The following is a 19,290-nucleotide window of genomic DNA, read 5'->3' as shown; positions in this document are numbered from 1 at the left end:
GGCTCGACCCGCGAAGCCGGACCTCGCGACTGCGTCACGTTACACCTTCTGCACCCGGAGCGAGATAGGTGGACTGCCGCGCTTTGAACAGAAGGAGAGAAACGATACGACTCGTAAGAACACGTAGAGAGAGAGAGAGAGAGAAGTTCGGCTAAAAAAGAAGCAGACCTACTTCTTGTGTGATGGAAAGGTAGAAATGCCCAAGAATTCGTAAAGATTTAGGTCGTGACGTAATTCAGAGTAAAATTTGTAACGAGATTTTGTACTTTTATTATTATCGCAAGCGAGATGATGTCATGGATGATGGGTGAAACGGAAATTTTACATCACGCTAATCGTAAACTGCGTTACGTGGAAAAATGGGTCTTATGTTAATGACGAGGAAAGTGGGAAGCGCGGTGGGAGATCCTCCAACGGTGCACTTTTGACGTTACGCGGCTAACGTCGGTACGGTCAGTAGAGCACGTGCGAAGTAGGTGTTACGTGGAATTTTTCTCGTAAGACAAATTTTGTCTCACATGATTATTTGAGCACTTGTAACGGTATATTCTGATATTATATCAGGCTTAAATTATCTTTACATTACATTCAATAATTATTACTTTTTGCAATGTGAAAAAATTGTATTTTTACTTCGTTTTCAGAATACATTTTTCGAAAAAATGTAGAGTACTTGCATTAACATAATTTTATTAAATGTATCAAAATATTTACTATTTTATCCCAATAAGTTCGTTGAAGATATCAGTCTAAGCATACATATTAATAATCTGTATTGGAATGTAACCATTAATTCTCATGTTGCAGTATTTGTTCTTTTGAAATATGCATATGCAAATACTCTATTATTAGCTTTACCTTCTAAGCATGATTAAAGTGTTGCATTTCTGAGCGACATCGTAATACCTAGGTGCAAACGCATCGATGCGGTTAAATATATACTAACCATTCTCGTCTAGGCCTAGTCATTATTCCTTTTAAGGTACACGATCATAATTGTGATGTGTAATCGATCGTTTGAAAGTAACAAGTTAACGGATATTGTAAGGTTTCTCGTCGATTTCACTAACTTTCATTAAATTAATTATTATCAGATTAATTATGATTTTTACATTTTCCATTTCACTTAATATTTACTAAGAGGTGCGAATTACTTAGAATATTTTGTAGCTAGAAAAAACTTAATACTATATTAATTTCTATTTAAATATAACTATATTTCTTTCTATTTTAAAATACGAAATACCTTGTTAATTTCCAAAAATGAGCGTACGCTTCTCAAAGCTTGCTGGAACGCTTTTTCAAATCCGGCGCTATCTGCATCCTGTTAATAAAACAATATTCAACTGCTGATAAATTCTATATTTATTACAGATTTTACAAAAAAAAATAGGATGTCTGATTAGAAATGCTTAATTCTGTTTTTCTCATATCCTACGTAATACCTACAAATAAAGGATCTTGTATAACAGTTAATCCGGCTGGATCGTATTTCCCGAGCAATTCGATCGTCGCTCGACTATCCTCCGGTTGCATTTCATACAGCCTATAAATGTTGTACTCGTCCATTCCGAATATCCAATCGAACTTGTAAAAATCGTCCAATGTGATCTAAAACAATGCTAGATTTGAATTTTATATTTATACAAAATTTGTAACTCACTTGTCTCGCGATGTGAGAGTAATTTGTAATTCCGGCTTTTCGAAGAGTGGACATCGCTCTGGGCTCAGGATTATTTCCTACATGATATCCCAAGATAGCGGCGCTTTCGACATCCCAGAAATCAGACAAGCCCATTTCTCGCACTTGATTCTGAAACACTGCTTCTGCCATAGGGGAGCGACAGCTATTTCCTGAGCGAAGAAAATTGAGAAAATAATAGGAAAGCCACTTTCTATGAAACGTGTAACAAAACCTTGTAAATTTATGGAATATAAATTTATATAATATGGAATAATAATAATAATTCGAAAACATTTAATCTCCAAGATTTCTTTTATAAATTGAATACAGAACTACATGTCCATTTAATTATGTAACGCTTAAAAGTATATATAGTAAACAATTTTATAACCTATCAACAAAACAGTTTAGATTCCCTCCTTAAATAATTATAAAACAAATTATTTCATTATTATATACAATTAGGAATTTTACTTTTTCTTTGAAGAAGAGAAAGATGGCAATAATTTCCACTTATTTAAAATTGATGAATCAATAAATTTAGCTTAGAGAATTAACACACAGGCACATACAAAATAATGAATTGAAATACCTAAGCAAACCATGAGAACTTTTTTCTTGTGCGTCATATTGATCTCCACTTATACTGAATTAATGCTTATAAGTTACTACAAAGTATTAAAGATCCGTAAACACGTTGAATTCTTTAGATGCGGCGCTAACCACTGCGAACAAATATGCATCAAGTATATGCACATCTGTCCACAATATTATGTATATACAAATATAATTTTCGGTAGTTTTTGCAAGCTTCAAAGAAAAAGTTAATCTACGAAAAGTTTGCTTACTTAGTCATAAAATTTCATTCTTAATTCAATACTTAGATGTCAAATAATTTATTGAAAATAATATTCAAATGATATTACACGTGCAGAAAATAATATATATATATATATATATATACACAAGATCTCGAGACAAGAACCATGTTCATCTATGGATAATTCTATCACTTCTGAGTCTATTCACCTATTCACAATTTCTGTTATACATTTCTCTTGTTTTATATCTTAGAATATTATAAGTACAACTCTGAGAAGACATAGTACAAGGAAAAAATTGTCGTAGGATAAATCATACACAATAGGAACAAGTATTTCTCTAGATGAAATACCAAGGAAACATTTTTTTTATGTCTTTGTAAAAACATTCTGTTTCTGTTTCACAAAAGATTTGACATTATTGTGATTTTATTACTTCCGGAAAATTGGGTTAATGCTTGGATTACTCCTTTTGCTCGCCTTTATCTCGCATGTTTGTACAGAAATGCTGTCACACTTCTTAGACATTGCTCGTAAGCTTTCTGGAATCCTGCACTTCCACTATCCTGTAAGTGAAAATGGGAAAAGCATTTTAATATTCTTATTCTATTCTCTGCTATTTTGTAAATGTTTAAACATAACATACATAGTATGGATCTCTTATTATAATTTCTTTGTTTGGATCGTAACTTCCCAGCAGCTCCACTTTTGCCCGACATTCCATGTTTGGTTTCATGGCACATAACTCCTGAATGTTTTCATTGTCCATTCCAAATATCCAATCAAACTTATGAAAATCATCTTGCGTGATCTATAAATGATAACAGTTTACAATAAATAATTTGTATTAATCAGATTTATTTTTTGTGATGGAAAAGAATTTGATAGCAAAATTGTTTAATACATAAGAACAAAAAACTGAAGAATATTGCTGTCATATAAATTGCAGTAATAAAAATGATAATATTTCCGAAACATTAGTTATGAAATCTTACTTGTCGTGCTCTGTGGGCATAATTAGTGATTCCGTTTTCCCTTAGCGTACTCAAAGCCCTGTGATCTGGCATTTTACCTGTATGGTATCCCATAATAGCAGCACTATCTACTTCCCACTGGTTTTTCAACCCCCTTTTACTCATTTCATTCTCAAATACAGCCTCTGCGATCGGCGAACGGCAAATGTTACCTGTAACGTAAAACGAATAAGCAACTAATCGATGACGATAAATTTTTATTGTTACTTGTATTGCAATGTGTGTGTATAAAATAATAAAAATAATAATTAATTTTCTTTACTTTTTATATTTTCATAATAGTGTCTTTACCTAAACAAATCATGAGTACTCTTTTTTTCTCCGTCATCTTGCGATTTTATTAAATGCGATATATTTCTTTTCAATTAAAAGACGAAGAACGTGATTCGCGTATCATATCACGAGAACAATATCGATATCAGATAATATCTAATAATAACCGCATTTGAAGTACACAGAAGTGCCTTGAAATGTCATGCTAAAGCTAAACGATGATAGCGACGCTAGTGAACGCTTTTAAAAGCTACAGAATCTCAATAGAGACCGGATAGCCATGAAGTTTGCTGCACTCCATCGTGCACCTCCGAAAAGTTAGCCGGGCAACTTTTACTTTTTTAATTTTTGACTTTACGAATCGTTTTGTTGGTCGTTTGTTGGCCTAATTAAAAGGTTTGTTGGCTAATACTGTTTTTTTTAAATAAAAGAAAATTGTGTGGAAAGTTAGCCGGACGAAACTTATGTTTTTACCATTTGCGGCTCAATCGATGCGCAATCGTTTGTTGGTCACAGATAAACTAATTAAAACGTTTGTTGGTTTATCTGTCTTGAAAAAGAAATAAAAAACTTATATACACTCCCGATTCCGTGAAACGGTGGCGTCATCCGCGCAGATCAGATGCGCAGCCGTATGTAGCACATCTTTATCTTTATACGTCTATGATGAAATGTTTACATTGCTTTTTATTGATCCCTTTGAGGACTGTAAATACTCAAAAGTTATTATGCTTGTGAACCCCAAGTGCAAACAGATCTCAGGGTTGTATCATACAGAATTGATGCTCTCGACACATCGCAAATGTTGTAAGAAAAACCTTGGCCGCGGAACAAAGTATAAAAAATACGACGAAATGCACGAGCTGCAAGGGTAGGACGTATCCAACTGTAGTATTAGAGCCAAATCATAAAATTATTGGAAAAGAAGGCTTTAGATCTCTGGAGAAATCTTTGTTCTTTCGATCGCCAAGTTATCACGTACGTTGTAAAGATTCATGCTTGGGAAAGTATACATTGTTTAAGGAGCCAGGAATTCACATTTTCATCGAGTTCGATATACGCCCGAATCTTCAAAGTAACAATTTGAGCTGTGTGCTGGATCGAATGCCGACAACACTCGGTCTTCAATGCGACGAAAATACAATCGAATACAGGTAAGCACAAAAACTTTTTTTATTTGCAGATACATGTACAGATATATTTTTTAAATGTATAAAAACTGGATTAATTACTATTTTAAGGTTAATCGGAGTAATAGACTACACATCGGGGCACTACATTACATACTGCTTGCGTTCCAATGGATTTTGGCAGATGTACGACGATTTGCGAAAAGAGATTAACAAGTGTGGTTCTAAAACTATAATAACTCCCACATCTTGTAGTATATATACAAAAATCAGTTTAAAGATGGAAAACCAACTGAAACTGAGGTTCCTGTGAATAATGCAAATTCAAAAGCAGAAGTGACAATGTTGATTGGACAGAAGGTAATGATACAGATCACAAGTAACATTATGTACGCATATACATAATGTATATAGAGTATAGAGACAATGTAAAGAACTAGTTAGAAGAATTACATACATGGCGTAGGCGAACGAGGCAGAATAGTGAGAATCACAACGATATTTTCAAGATTTCTCATTACAGAAGTTATTCCATTGACTCAAGCTCTAACTCCAGAAACTCTTCAGATAATGGTAAAAAGCATATAGAGCGTGAAACGGATTCAGTTGTATTGACACACAGGCAGAAAGAAATAGATTATGGAAAGAATACTGTTGGGTATGACAGATACATCGAGTTGGTGCCTAAGTAAGTGTTCAGGATTCTGTAGATCACTTGTGTTTAAGGTGGAATACCATTGATTTATTTATCGACTTTTATTTCAGAAAGAAACGTACACGAAAACATCCGAGGACACCTCCAAAATATATAAAATACAGCAGAAGAGCTGGGACAGCATGATAAGATTGTAGCGGAAACAACTGCATTCTTGGAATCCTCCTAAGGAGGACCAAACGGATTAAGAGGCTGTCGTTTAATTGAATTACTGCTAATCACATTTTTCTTAATTCATATAATTATTGCATATTTTTTCGTACTTTCTTGTTTGTTACGTACTACTTCAACAACGTCTATAATATTATACTTTAAAGCTTAAATACATTAAATGTAGAAATAATGATTTAAAAATAATCGTTTCACGTTTTAGATTTTTGTTTACAGTATTTTATAATCATTTAAAACAACTTCGCTCATTATCAGTTTTACATACTATCACATATACATATATATTTTTGAAGCAATATTTTATGCAGATTATTATAATCATATAAATATAAAGTCAGTTAAAAAGTTCGATTTTTGCGTCAAATTTTACTGCACTCAATAAAAGCAAACTATTCATCAATCAAGTAATCACTTTTTCATATAATCATTATTTACGATTAGTCATTTTCTATGAAGTAGACATTATCAATATCGTTGCCTGTGTATTACATGTGGCATCATCATGAATATTGAAAATCGAACACAATTTTTTGACTAACTCGATATTTTGAGGCAAATTGAATTGATAATATATAAGTTAAAAATGTTCGAATGTTAACTTGTGAAGTTGTGCAATGCTTTGGATACAAGATTTAAATATGGTAATAAATAAAATGTATGAATGTCCATATATACTTGAGAATTATAATCTAAAAAATATACAAAAATAAAAAATGAACTTTGTATCTTCTTAAAATTACTGTACTTTTTTATTATATAAATCAATATCATCACACTAAGACGAACTTGTCATATATAACATATTACAAATCTTACTAAATAATCAATAGATATACATATTGCTTTTATATCATAATTCTGTTATTCTGTTGTGTCTCGTCCACTTGAAATAAAAGTTTAATCAGAGACATTTTTATATTTTAAATTTAGCTGTGTTTCAAGTTTACTCAAGATGGTATCCAGTTTCTGATTGGTATTAGCTTCCATTTCGTTTCTTTTCCTCAATCTTTTCTCCATTTCATAAAATTTGTTGGTAATGTACGTTCTGATATCAATATTTGATTCCTTATTAACCTCCTTATAGTTTGGACTTTCACAGTTTTCACTGTCTTTCTTTACGATCCCATTTTGAGATTCAAGAGAATTTGGCTTCTTATAATTATTTCTGTAATTCAAGCAATTCTTTTCATTAGCTCTTTTTCCAATTTTATTGTTACCTGTCAGATATTCCAAGCTGCAACAAACCTTTATAGACTTTTTTGACAACATTGTTCGTAGTTTCTGGTTTATCATAATATTCAAATACTCTCCTTTCTATATCATCCATTTTATACGGCTTGCCATTGCCATTGCTAAGAAAAGTTTCAATAATATCAAAATTAAAAGCATCTAACTTTGCCTCTTTTGTGGCCTCAGTCAGAATGTTTTATACCAAATACCCATACTAAGATCTTTATTTCTCGTTCTGGTAAACTGTTGTAAAGAAATGATTATCATTATTATTATTATATTGTAGATAAGAAAAATATTTGCAAGGACATCTAAACACTACCTTCAGTCGTAGGTGGTTGTATCGTGGTCTCTCCAATGAAAAAAGTTCTTTCATATTCGTCTATAAAGTCCGTGAATAGTGATATTTCATATTCTCTAGATTGTTTGAAAATTTCAAGGACGCTATCTTCCGACAAACGTAATACGTGCTATTTTCTGGCAATTTGTCACTGTGATATCCAACATAAAATGTAGCCTGACACAGAGATGATATTCAATTATTTTTTTTACAACTGGTCTATCCCATACTCTTAGGGTGCCGTCACATGGCACGTATTTTCTGCGTAACGCGTAACCGCGTAACCAATCACATTGTTTCATTTGGATATCAGCTTCTGCAGGCAAAGATTTGATTGGTTACGCGGTTACGCGTTACGCAGAAAATACGTGCCATGTGACTTCAGCCTTACAGTTCAGGTACGAATGATCCATCTGTAATATTTAACAAAGAAAACATTATCACTTATGCTAAAGCTAAAATAATTTAATTATTTATATAGGTTAGCATCCTAAATAACAATAAATGTATGCTTACCGTGCTGCACTGACAGAAAGCTCCAAGCATTGCATCGAGGTGTCACGTTGACAACGCCAAGAAACACGTTAACTGATATCTGGTATAGCAGTCACTTGGTACTTAACATAATGCTCGCCGTGTGCTGTATTCGTAAAAACCTCATCAAGAGATGTATTAAATTGATATCTTTGCGCAGTGACATCCAGATGGTTGACACACAATTTCTTTTTCACGAACATTTCATGATTCAATATATCACGTGTTAATTACGTGTTAATAATATCAATTACGTGTTAATAATAAATTCTTTCCATTTCGTTTTTCCGTAACGTCGCAATACGCAGCGCGCGTCTAGTTCTATCGAATTTATCGAAATTTTCTATAGTCAAAGGGATCAATAAAAAACAATGTAAACATTTCATCATAGACGTATAAAGATAAAGATGTGCTACATACGGCTGCGCATCTGATCTGCGCGGATGACGCCACCGTTTCACGGAGTCGGGAGTGCATATAAGTTTTTTATTTCTTTTTCAAGACAGATAAACCAACAAACGTTTTAATTAGTTTATCTGTGACCAACAAACGATTGCGCATCGATTGAGCCGCAAATGGTAAAAAAATAAGTTTCGTCCGGCTAACTTTCCACACAATTTTCTTTTATTTAAAAAAAAAAAGTATTAGCCAACAAACCTTTTAATTAGGCCAACAAACGACCAACAAACGATTCGTAAAGTCAAAAATTAAAAAAGTAAAAGTTGCCCGGCTAACTTCTCGGAGGTGTTTTTCGACGATATCTCGCGAACGGAGAGAGATAGAGGGTTCTTTCAGAACGCATTGTTTCGGCCTTTGCGAGCCCGATCCAACGCCCTTATTAAACTTCCCGTCACACGCACTGTTCCGGAGTTAATCGCGAAAAACTATTTCTTACATCATGGTCGATATCTCGCGAACGGAGAGGGTTAGAGAGTCAGTTAGCTGACAAAGTCATTCGCCAGCTGCGCTACGCGCTAGCGTCGCTGGCAAAGTGCTGCGCGCGCGTCTGGCAAAGTCATGCGCCGCAGCAGCTGCGCCTCTGACAAAGTCATTCGTCCGCATGCCCGCCCGCACATACACCCGCACATAGGCGCACGCCCGCACATACGCGCACGCCCGATGTATGAAATATTATCTCACAATTATATGTCACAATTATACAAAATCACAATTTTACAAAAAGAATGCGCAAATTACTTTTCTATCGTGTTTGATGAATAGAAATTTGACAGAATTGACAGCTGCCGTATTGTACGGCACATGAGCTGATTTCGCGAGCCGCGGCCCGCGAGCACGCGTCTTCGCCGTTGGACGTTGGACTTTCGGCGTTCGACATTCGGCGACGTGGTGCAACGTCTTCGCCGTCGCCGTCTGGCGACGTGAACCTATCGTACGTGTGTGAACGCACCTTTAGGGACAAAGTCACTTTGCTTGTGTGCGTGCGAGCGTACGTACGTGAGTCTGAACGTGAATCTGGAGACGAATGAAAGTGACAATTTTAGCATACGATTAGGATATCTGACAAGGGAAGGGTCCGAAGCGTTGTCGCAAAAAACGCAATGTGTGATACATCGTTCGAAAGTACTCAATGAATACTGACCAATGCTAAAATTTTAGCTGCTATGGGCTATAAATAAAAATATATTTATAATGTAAAGGAATGTAATGAAAATCTGTCAATTTATTTATACAATATGTATTTATATGTATATTTGTGTGTGTGTGTGTGTGTGTGTGTGTGTGTGTGCGCGCGCCTACATTACAATTTATCAAAAAAGAAAAAAAATGTGAAGAGTTTTAATTAACGCATGATCTAAACAAAAATGGTTTTCGCAATGAGCACATTTGATAAATGCTGTTTCATCGCAATCTTCTGCACAACATTCGGTAATTATGTACTTTAACGGACCCAGCCCCGATGACCTTGACCTTGACATATGTTGTCAAGGTCACCCTCCTGAGTGACCTTGAAGAGGTTTTAGCATACACATATGTCTAGGTCATCGGGGCTGGGTCCGTTAAAGTACATAATTACCCAACATTCTTCAATTAAACCCGATTCAAAGCAATACTCGAGAGGTGTTTGGAAATATCCAGGATGAGTGTTAATATATCCACTTTTATAAAAAATGCAAAACGTATTAGATTTTGAAATCGAGGCGCTGAAAATTGGTAGTGAACGAAAGACTGAAGACGGAGAAAGTGGTCCCTATGCCAAAAGTTAATTTCTGATGTTCCCAACACAGTATCGGTTATGAATTTAACCATATTCTTATAAGGGCGAAAGAAGTAAACATCCGCAGGCTGCACTAGTCCCGTACATTTTGCTGGGATCAGCATCTTCATGAATTCGACTCCGTCAGGAACAGTTTCGTTGTAAAGATCATCATCCTTGTTTGATGTCCAGGAATCGACTAACAGCAACACTTGCTCTTTTCCTTTAAGGTCTGGCCACAAAACTTCTTCCAAAAAAACTTTCAAATCTTGTTTGGACGTGTTTGCTGACTTGCCTGGATATGCTTTGATATTTGGAAGATCAATGGTCACGTTTGCAGGAAATTTTCCAGTTCCTTCAGATACTAAAATATACATGTGAGCTTGTGCACATGAAGAGTTCCACTCATAGTGATGCAGTCATGCCGGTGCATAATCATGTAGGAATGGGTTGTTGCAGAAATGGAACCCATTGACCCCAAGACTCGCTTGATTCCTTTAGTGGCAAGGGTTCTTCCAGATCGAAGTTCTTTTTCGAAGCGCAACTGATCTGCGTTAAGCACATCTTCATCGTTTATCTTGTACTTTTCAATCAATGTTCGTACATTATTAACAAATGTTTTCGCTTTTGCCTCACAATCGCTTAATTCCTGGAAACATGATTTGCTAACTTTATGGGTTATTTTCCGACAAACGATGTTATTTCGCTTTTTAAATTTTCTGATCCATGATTCGGATGCCTTGAAATTTAATTTATTTTCCAGATGAACGCGCTTTTTTTTTTTATTTGCATTGCCCAAAGCCTAATTGTCCTGTCGTGAATAATTGCATTTTTAGTACGCATTTGAAGAAAATAATCGAACACTTCACTATTTAACTGTTGCAGAAGAAATTTTGTATGACTAGGAATTTTCAATCCTTGTTCAAATTTTTGAAGCACAGTTTTGTTTTTTATTCTTCTCTTTTGTGCCATAACAGTGTTGAAGTTGGCTCTAGGAGAAGAGTCAATAGCTAAACCTGGAGGACATAGATGAGGAGGATCGAAGTTGCCATCTTTCTCCCTTGGTTGTTTAGTCCAGATTTTGTACGCATCCGCCAAGTATCCTACCGGAAATGTGGATTGCGATTTCTTTGGTGATGGTGCGTATGATGAATCACTGCTGCTTTCGTCGCTTTGCGATATTAGCTCATTAGCTCATCGTATGTTGGAGTATCTGTTTCATCTCCAAAGTCGCTTACTGTTTCCTCTTCATCAGATGATACGTCATTAAGAATAAGTGTATTTACTTCTTCAACAATGATTTCCTCCAGAAGCAAATCCTTTTTTATTTGTTCAAATATGATAAGATCCTTTTGACTTGGTGTGTCCTCCGATAAGCCGAAAGCATCAGCCAACAACTTTACTACTATTGCTGGAGTCATGATTTACGTTAGCAGTAATATTAGTTCGAACTGCGTTAACGACGTGCGCTATGTTGACTTAAATTTTCAGGACTCGTACGACATACGTCAGGTACCCAAATAATGGTCAGACTCGCATACATAAGGCTAACAACATGAACACGTGATCTGCCTTGCATCCAATAGCTGTTCACGTGCCTAGCTAATAGTCTTTCTAATAGATCTTACGATTTAAGAGAGGTTCAATCATGAAACAAACAGGACTCTAATGGCTTTCCCTATTATCCATAGCAGCTAAAATTTTATATATAAACATACCTACAGACCTTCTATCTAAAAAACATAGTTTGGTTCTGAAACCCGCGACAACCATAGGAACGTTCCCTTGTGAGGATGGAGTGCAGCAATCGTTTTGGAAGTGGTCGGAATAAAAAGCTCGCATGGACATTATGTCATAAAAGTATGGTTAGATCTGTCATTAGGTGTTTAGTTGGTGAGATATGGTAAGGAAAAGTTGATTGGACATGAATTAGAGGGGAAATTGCGGATAAGCTAGTTGGTAGCGCGCGACGCGTACGCAATGGCTCCGATTGCTCGGAAGGTCGTGGTTTACGTACTCGGTGTGGCGACGCTACCGCGTGGCTGGATTAGTGTGGATTAGGCGTTGGAAATGATAGCTGATAAAGATCCGTAGAAGGTGTAGGGGTAGGGATATTTAAGGCATGACCTTTGGAAAGAATGGAATGAATTTAGATAGAATGAATAATTTCGATGAAATTGAAAGGCGTTGTAGGAATATGTTTGCGTTTTGGAAATAAGTAAAATGGTAGGGTGGATTTGAAAGTGGTGGAAGTGAGTGGGTAATGGAAAAAATGGAAAAAATGGTAATGATGTTGGATGGTGTATTCGGTTTTGAAAATGATAAACATTGGTATTTGTAAGAGTTATTGATTGGAATATGATGGGAATATATGAGGTTAATTAGTAGAAATTAGGGAAATTTGATAAAAGGAAGGAATTAGCGTCGCTTGACCCTCTGGTTGGACAGATGGTACAGGTGCTGCGGAGGAGGATAGGAGGATAGGAGGATAGGAGGATAGGAGGATAGGAGGATAGGAGGATCCCGTTGGTAAGAGGGATTGACCTTACGTTTGCCTTACGTAAAAAGGACGATGGAGTAAAAAGAGACGGTGTGGAGTAATATAAATATAAATATAAGAGGGTGAAATGGACGTTGGTGGTTGACCGGAAAATGGAGGGAGCGTTTGGAATAATAGGGAGGGTAAAATGGACGTTGGTGGTTGACCGGAAAATGGAGAATGGAGAATGGAGAATGGAGAATGGAGAATGGAGAATGGAGAATGGAAAATGGAAAATGGAAGCGTCGATACACTTGTCGATACGCTTGTCGGCTGGAAGACACTCGGTACGGCGGTTGCGTACGTACGTACGTGGAGAGGCAGAGGCCAGACGGTGGCGCCCTTGGTCGAGCTGACAGAGCGACAGGGACGTAAGAATATAAATAGTTGTAAAATTGGTGGATATTGATATTGGATATTTTTTGTCGACATGGATGTCCATAAACAGATGCAGATGGAAAACTTTGTCAAAGAAAATGGAAAAATTTACGAGATACATTTGGGAGGAAATATAAAGATGAGAAAAGTTATATGGCAAGTGGCAGTGCAGCCACAAATAAAATAATGAAAAATTGGAAATATTAGGTTGTTCATTAAGTTCTGCGGTTTTTTTGCTCTAAATTAAAACATAAATCTATTGTACTTACACATTTATTCAATCTAGAATGTATTGTCCATCTTGATCGACCACCTTCTGCCAACGTTCTGGAAGAGACATAATGCCGCGTTTGTAGAAGTCGCGCGACTTCTGCGCGAAAAAGTCCTCCAAGTACGTTTGAATATCGTCCACTGAATTAAAGCGCTGCCCGTCGAGATTGTTTTGGAGTGACCGGAACAGATGGTAATCCGACGGCGCAAGGTCTGGGGAGTACGGTGGGTGCTGCATGACTTCCCAGCCAAAGCACTTAAACTTCTTTTTGGTCACCAAAGCAGTGTGTGGTTTGACGTTGTCGTGGTGGAAGACAACGCCCTTCCTGTTCGCCAATTCCGGCCGCTTCTCCGCCACTGCCTGCTTCAATTTTTCTAACTGAGCGCAATACTTCTCGGCGTCGATGGTCTGACCGCGCGGAAGCAGCTCGAAGTACAGGACGCCTCGCCAATCCCACCACACACTCAGCATCACTTTCTTCGGATGCAAATCCGCTTTGGTAACCGATTGTGACGACTCACCTGGACCGCACCATGACCGCTTGCGTCGAATGTTGTTATATACCACCCATTTTTCATCTCCCGTGACCACCCGTTTGAGAAAGGCCTCCAGCGAGTTCCATTTCAGCAGGGATTCACAGATCATGACGCGGTCCAAAATGTTCTTTTCAGTGAGCTCGTGAGGGACCCAAACATCTGCTTTTTTCGACATCCCAAGCCGTTTTAATCGCTGCGCAACCGTTGTATGGGCGATGTCGAAGCGCTCCGCGATCTCCCGCGTCGTTAGGTGTCGGTCTGCTTTGATTGCGGCCACGATTTGGTCGTCGTCAGTGGTGGATGGACGACCGGAGCGAGCATCATCGGAGACGTTCACATCTCCGGAACGAAAACGCGCAAACCAACGCTGACAAGTGTCAGCGCTTATGGCCGAGTCCCCGTACACGCCACATATCTCACGTTGTGCGTCTGTCGCTTTTACTCCTTTGCGGAAGAAAAATAGCAAAATGTGCCGAAAATGCACCTTTTGATCCTCCATTTTCAATGAATAGCGCGTACACACAACACGTCAAAACACAACAAAGACTCTGGCGAAATGTCAAGCGTTGTCTAACCTGTCACGGAGTATGCGGCAATCCGCGGTTCAGGCGATGTATGCTATCTTTTTCAATGGACAAACGCTATCTATCGAGAAAACCGCAGAACTTAATGAACAACCTAATATTATAAAGAAATGGAATTTTTGATACCTACTACAGGACATGGAAGGTAAGCTGAACATTTAAAAAAATATGATCTACAATTGAATCATTTGTGTCCTATATACAAGTGGAGTTTTTTTTGTAAATTTAATGTCTAGAATTAATGAATTAATGAACGTTTGGCCAGATTTGAATTACACTGTATATTTTATAGAAGAATATAATTGAATTCTCAACTCGTTTTTATTTTGTAAAAGAAAATAAAAAGGAGTTGAGTATGAAGTTTATATAAAGAAATAAGTTAGATAAGAAGAATATTTGTATTGCTCTTTTTAGAACATTCAGTAACTTGGAAACGATTAAAGGAGTAACTATATAACTGAAGGGTCTGAAGAATGTTGTACAAGAATGAATACAAGCGTAAGACTTTTCTAAAGAAGAGACATGGACACAAGATAGAACTTTTGATATTTATATTCTTTTATGGCATTGATCCTCCTGAGATTCATTATTAAAATTAGAATTAAAATTTCGGTTCATACGCAACAACTATCACCACTAATGTATAAAACTGCGAATGCTAGTATCGTTTTTCTCTCCGTCAACTTGGTCATCCAGTGGAAGTTGAACTCCTTTGTCTTCATACAGCTGACACAAAAGAAACGAATCTGAAGAAACTATTAATAGTACTTAAAAATGTAAAAAGTCACGTACAGAATATCCTGATAGATTGGAATCGTTTATTATGGAACAAGTTACACAAGCTCAGAGTGAAGCAACGACGTTTTGTAATTTTTCTGAAAACACGATTGGAAAAATGAGAGGAGCAATATTATTTAGAAGCGACACATAATGAACATTATGAATGAGCTTGTAAGACACGAAGCAGAAATATCTGCGAGAAAATAAATATTTGATGTTTGTTCGGATGTTGAATATATTTTGAAGCAAAGAATATTGGATAATTTAAGAAAAAAATAAGTACACAAAGAAACTAAGTGCAATATAAAAGATTTGGTTTTCTTTCTTTCGTTAATAAAGTTGAATAAATTATTTAAATTTGAATATAATTATAAATTTAGTTCAACTAATTTACTTAGTTCAACTTCATGCATTTTTTTTTTATATTCTTGAAAATTTGGAAAATTAACACTGTTACTTTACTTTGCGAACGAATGAGTGAACGAAAAAAAAAAAAAAGATTGCAATAAATAATATAAAATATTATATATGCAGATAATGACACACTAGTCAGCGTAGACAATTGCATAGCCTTCCAGCAGATCCTGTCATAGATCTATGCTGATTCAAAGTTAACATTATTTCGTTTTGGCGATTCTAGAAAAACACTGTGTACTTCTGGAGAATTAGCATAAGCATAAGTAATAAAATAGCATAAGTAATAAAATAGCATAAGTAATATCTGTTTATTTTATATTATAATGCATACATATTTTTATACAAAAGTTTAATACATTATGCAAAAAAAAAAAAAAATTATAATAAGATATCAAATATATGTACGTTTATAAAATATTTAATGGAAAAAAAAATTGAGTTATTTTACACTTTTACACGCCTTACCATCTATATTATAGTTATTATATTTCTTTATTTCAAAGTAATATTATTCCTGAAACATCTTTTACACTACCACCCGTGACATAAATTCTTCTCTTATACCAGCTGCAAAGCGAGAGTGAGTATAACTGCTATCGTTTCGTAACAGTGCTATACCAATATTGTTTCGAAGAAAGTTTCTCCATTCTCGAGACGTGATTTGGTTATTATTACGCAACTCATGCAGCAAACCCTTTGCTACAATAGCCAACTTTATCCATACAACAATAATTATGTAAAATCCACGCAAGCTTTTACGATACTTTCGGTTTTTTTTTTTTTTTTTTTCCTAATGTAACCAGGCCCAACTGTTGATTTGATTTGATTTCAGTACCATGAAGACAATACAGTCCAGTCCTAACCCCCTCACCACTTTGGGAATTTACAGTTCTAGGTTAGGTTAGGTTAGGTTAGGTTAGGTTCCCCTCAGGGGCCTGCTACTGTGTAGCAGGTACGGGAATTGACGTTCCCGAGGTGCCCGAGTCCCATACCGGATATCCTCTTCGGAGGAACCGGGGGTCTTGGCTTCGGCTGAGACCGCGAGGAAGGAAAACCTCTATAAAAAACCCACGCAACACCGGAAGCCTATGTGACGCAAACTTCACCTTGTTCCATAGGACCGGTGGTCCCGGCTTCGGCTGGGACCGCGAGGACTGGGAACCTCTATAAAAGAAACCCACGGAGCCCGGCGACTCCGAAAGGGACCTTTTTCCGTCCCATTCGTCGGTAGGGGATGCGGCGACCCTGACTTCAAACGCCCGGTGGCACGGCACCGCTAGGGGAGGATTTCTATCCTCCTTCCGTGCACCTTGAGGATTGGGGGGTATCTCCTCGTCCCGGTCGGGCAGGGATGCCGTCTCGGCCGGGAGGGGAGATTTCCCGCGCACACCGATTGCACGCCGGTGCTCCGGCACGGTGTGCGCGTGCTGGTCCACTTGGCCTACGACCGTACGTGGTACGGAGACTGGGCCGAGTGGACGCCCCTCACTCAGTTGCTGCACCCTCGGACGTGGTCCGAGGCGACTGAGTGGGGGGGAGTTGGAGGATCGGGGCCGCCCGGGATCTTTCCGCGGCGGGGCCCGAGGGGCAGTGGGGTCGAGGGGCGGCGCCGTAACCTCCCTCCTTGTGAGGAAAGCCGCACCCCCGACCCGGTGTAACTCGGTATGCTGGTGCTCACGGCGGGCAGGGGCGCGTCAGGTTACGGCGACGCTTACCCTTGTCCGTTCGTGGGGCCCCCCGCGTGGCGGCGCCTGCAGCGGTGCCCGGGTTATCGGAGGCCCGGGACCCCCGAAAGCCCTGGGTTGGGAGTCTCTCCTGGCCTGGGGTGAGTAAGGGGCTGGAGCTCCGTGCCAGGATGTAACATTCCCCGGCCAGTAGCATATGCCGACCCCCCGGGGGAACTCGGGGCCCAGTCTCGAAATCTTCCGAGACTGGTGAGGGTACACCCGGTCGGCGGAGCCGCTGGAGGTGGTGGGATAAACCAAGTATGACGGACAAAATTTCTTTTGTGGGGAAGGAGGAGGAGGCGGACACGGCGGGGAGGGTGTGTCGGACGGGGGAGTCATCCTGCGCTCCCGTCACTCCAAACCTGTCGCTCCGGCGCAAAGGCGCTGGAAGTAGGGGGGCCAACATCAGTCCCTCAGTGAGGGTGGAACGGCTTGCCGTTCCCCTCACGCCCGGGAGGAGCGAAAGGGGATGGAGGACCCCCTCCGCGTCATCGCATGGGGGAAGTAGGGCGGCCTCGCCCGCCCCTTCCCTCTGTTCTCTCGCCGCGTCGGAGGACTTAGAGTTGGTGAGTGACACCGACTCCGAGGTCTCCGACACAAGCGGCAAGAGAAAGAGGGGTCGCCCCCCGACGGCAGGGGACTATGTCCGCTGGGCGGAGGCGAAGCGGCGCCTCATCAGCGCCGATAAGGAGGAGGAGGAGTGGAGCCGGGAAAAGGCGTACCGTGCCTCCCTCCCCTCTGGCGCTCTAAAGTGCGGAGCGCGTCCGGATAGGTCGCGGGTGGAGGAGAAGCGGTTGGCGGAGTTAACCCTCCAGCCCTCCACCGACATCGCCGCGACCATCCTGGAGCGGATGGCGGTGGTGGAGAGGGTCGCCGACACCTCCGGAAACCTCAAGGGAGGCTACATCAAAGCCCTCCAAGAGACCTCCATTGAGGTGCGGGCGGCCCTCTCGGTCCTTCGGACAAAGGAGGCCGACGGGGGATTCAAGGAGAACAGGATTCTCCGCCGGGAAGTGGACTCCCTGAGGGCGCAGGTGGAGGAGCTGCGGGGTCTCCTTCGAGACCCAGGAGGGGGGGCCCAACACCGACCCCCAAGGGCAAGAGAGACGGCGGACGTGACGGAGCCCCGCCCCCCGCCTCCCGCCCCATCAGACAAGGCGGCCGGATACGAGGCTGGAGAGGGCGAGGGCTCGCCTCCCCTCTCCCCCATTGCAGGGACAGGCAGAGGGGACACGGTCCCCCCCGCCGGCGCCCCGAAAAGTGGAGGCACAGTCGGGCCTCGAGAAGCGCCTCTTCGCGCGTCTCGCGGCCCTTCTGGAGACGCGACTGGGCCCCGCCCCACGAGGGGGTGGGACACCCAGGTTTGCCAAGGCGGCGACGTCCTCCCGCTCCCCTCCGCTAAAGGCCACCGCGGTGGCTAGCGGTAGCGGGGAGGGAGCAAATCCCCCCAAACAGGGGAAAGGGAAGGCGGCGAAGGGCAAGCGGGCGGGGACGACCATCCCCCTGCACCGCACCTCTTCCCCCTCCCCCCAACGACCTGCGAAACCGGCGTTGCCGGCAGAGGCTCCTCCTCCCTCAAGGAGTGTGGAGATGTGGTCGCAGGTCGTCGGCCGCAAGGCGGTGCAGAAGGCGCGGGAAAAGGCGCACGCGGCGCCCCAACCGGTCCCTGCAGGCGACGGGTCCCAAATACGCCCAAAGGGCACGGAGACCCAGCCGCAGGGGAAAGGGGGCAAAAAGGGGGGAGCTCCTTCTCCCCCTAAGCCCCCCGCGAAGACGCCAGCAAAGGTGCCCGCTAAGGCGCCTGCCAAGGCGCCCGCGAAGGCGCGGAAGCCTCCGGGGTCGGCAGCAATCGTGCTGAACGGCCCCAAGGAGGACATGGTGGTGGCGCTCTCGACGATGAAGTCCGCGATC

General features: G+C 40.4%; 2 protein-coding genes, 1 long non-coding RNA gene and 1 pseudogene across 5 annotated transcripts; 2 read left to right on the top strand and 2 right to left on the bottom strand.

Annotated features, from left to right (window-relative positions):
* Nucleotides 1-34: 34 nt before the first annotated feature.
* LOC105280792 lies at nt 35-1,390 on the top strand. The gene is made up of 2 exons (XR_894182.3): nt 35-190; nt 285-1,390. It is a non-coding gene; the product is annotated as an uncharacterized LOC105280792 (long non-coding RNA).
* LOC105280780 (low molecular weight phosphotyrosine protein phosphatase) lies at nt 822-2,436 on the bottom strand. 3 transcript variants are annotated; one of them, XM_011341593.3, is made up of 4 exons: nt 2,159-2,436; nt 1,664-1,854; nt 1,450-1,611; nt 822-1,324 (listed from the first exon to the last, which is right to left on the bottom strand). In XM_011341593.3, exons 2-4 carry the CDS (start codon nt 1,832-1,834, stop codon nt 1,226-1,228), a joined length of 432 nt encoding a protein of 143 aa, XP_011339895.1. In that variant the 5' UTR covers nt 1,835-1,854; nt 2,159-2,436; the 3' UTR covers nt 822-1,225. The 3 variants fall into 3 exon arrangements, with proteins under 3 accessions (XP_011339895.1, XP_011339886.1, XP_019887655.1); XM_011341584.3 differs by having other exon boundaries at nt 2,277-2,436; XM_020032096.1 differs by lacking the exon at nt 2,159-2,436 and having other exon boundaries at nt 1,664-2,000.
* Nucleotides 2,437-2,685: 249 nt separating this feature from the next.
* LOC105280885 (low molecular weight phosphotyrosine protein phosphatase) lies at nt 2,686-4,034 on the bottom strand. The gene is made up of 4 exons (XM_011341750.3): nt 3,831-4,034; nt 3,501-3,691; nt 3,152-3,316; nt 2,686-3,071 (listed from the first exon to the last, which is right to left on the bottom strand). The coding sequence occupies exons 1-4, from the start codon at nt 3,865-3,867 to the stop codon at nt 2,988-2,990; spliced, it is 477 nt and encodes a 158-aa protein (XP_011340052.1). The 5' UTR covers nt 3,868-4,034; the 3' UTR covers nt 2,686-2,987.
* A 1,312-nt stretch (nt 4,035-5,346) lies between these two features.
* Nucleotides 5,347-6,730, top strand: LOC113561812 (annotated as a pseudogene).
* The last annotated feature ends 12,560 nt before the right edge of the window (nt 6,731-19,290 follow it).

Source organism: Ooceraea biroi, chromosome 4, assembly GCF_003672135.1.
Source record: "Ooceraea biroi isolate clonal line C1 chromosome 4, Obir_v5.4, whole genome shotgun sequence".
Taxonomy (NCBI): Eukaryota; Metazoa; Arthropoda; class Insecta; order Hymenoptera; family Formicidae; genus Ooceraea; species Ooceraea biroi.
Note: the sequence above shows the minus strand (reverse complement) of the source record. Positions and strands in the feature narration are given on the sequence as shown.

Bases quoted from the DNA above. Each gene is read 5' to 3' on its own strand.
- LOC105280885 (XM_011341750.3), bottom strand. From the start codon at position 3,867: ATGACGGAGAAAAAAAGAGTACTCATGATTTGTTTAG. The intron at 3,692-3,830 runs GTAAAGACACTA...TTTACGTTACAG, and splicing joins AGTACTCATGATTTGTTTAG to GTAACATTTGCCGTTCGCCG. The intron at 3,072-3,151 runs GTATGTTATGTT...TTTCACTTACAG, and splicing joins TAATAAGAGATCCATACTAT to GATAGTGGAAGTGCAGGATT.
- LOC105280780 (XM_020032096.1), bottom strand. From the start codon at position 1,978: ATGTTTTCGAATTATTATTATTATTCCATATTATATAAATTTATATTC. The intron at 1,612-1,663 runs GTGAGTTACAAA...GCATTGTTTTAG, and splicing joins ACTCTCACATCGCGAGACAA to ATCACATTGGACGATTTTTA. The intron at 1,325-1,449 runs GTAGGTATTACG...TTTTATTAACAG, and splicing joins TTATACAAGATCCTTTATTT to GATGCAGATAGCGCCGGATT.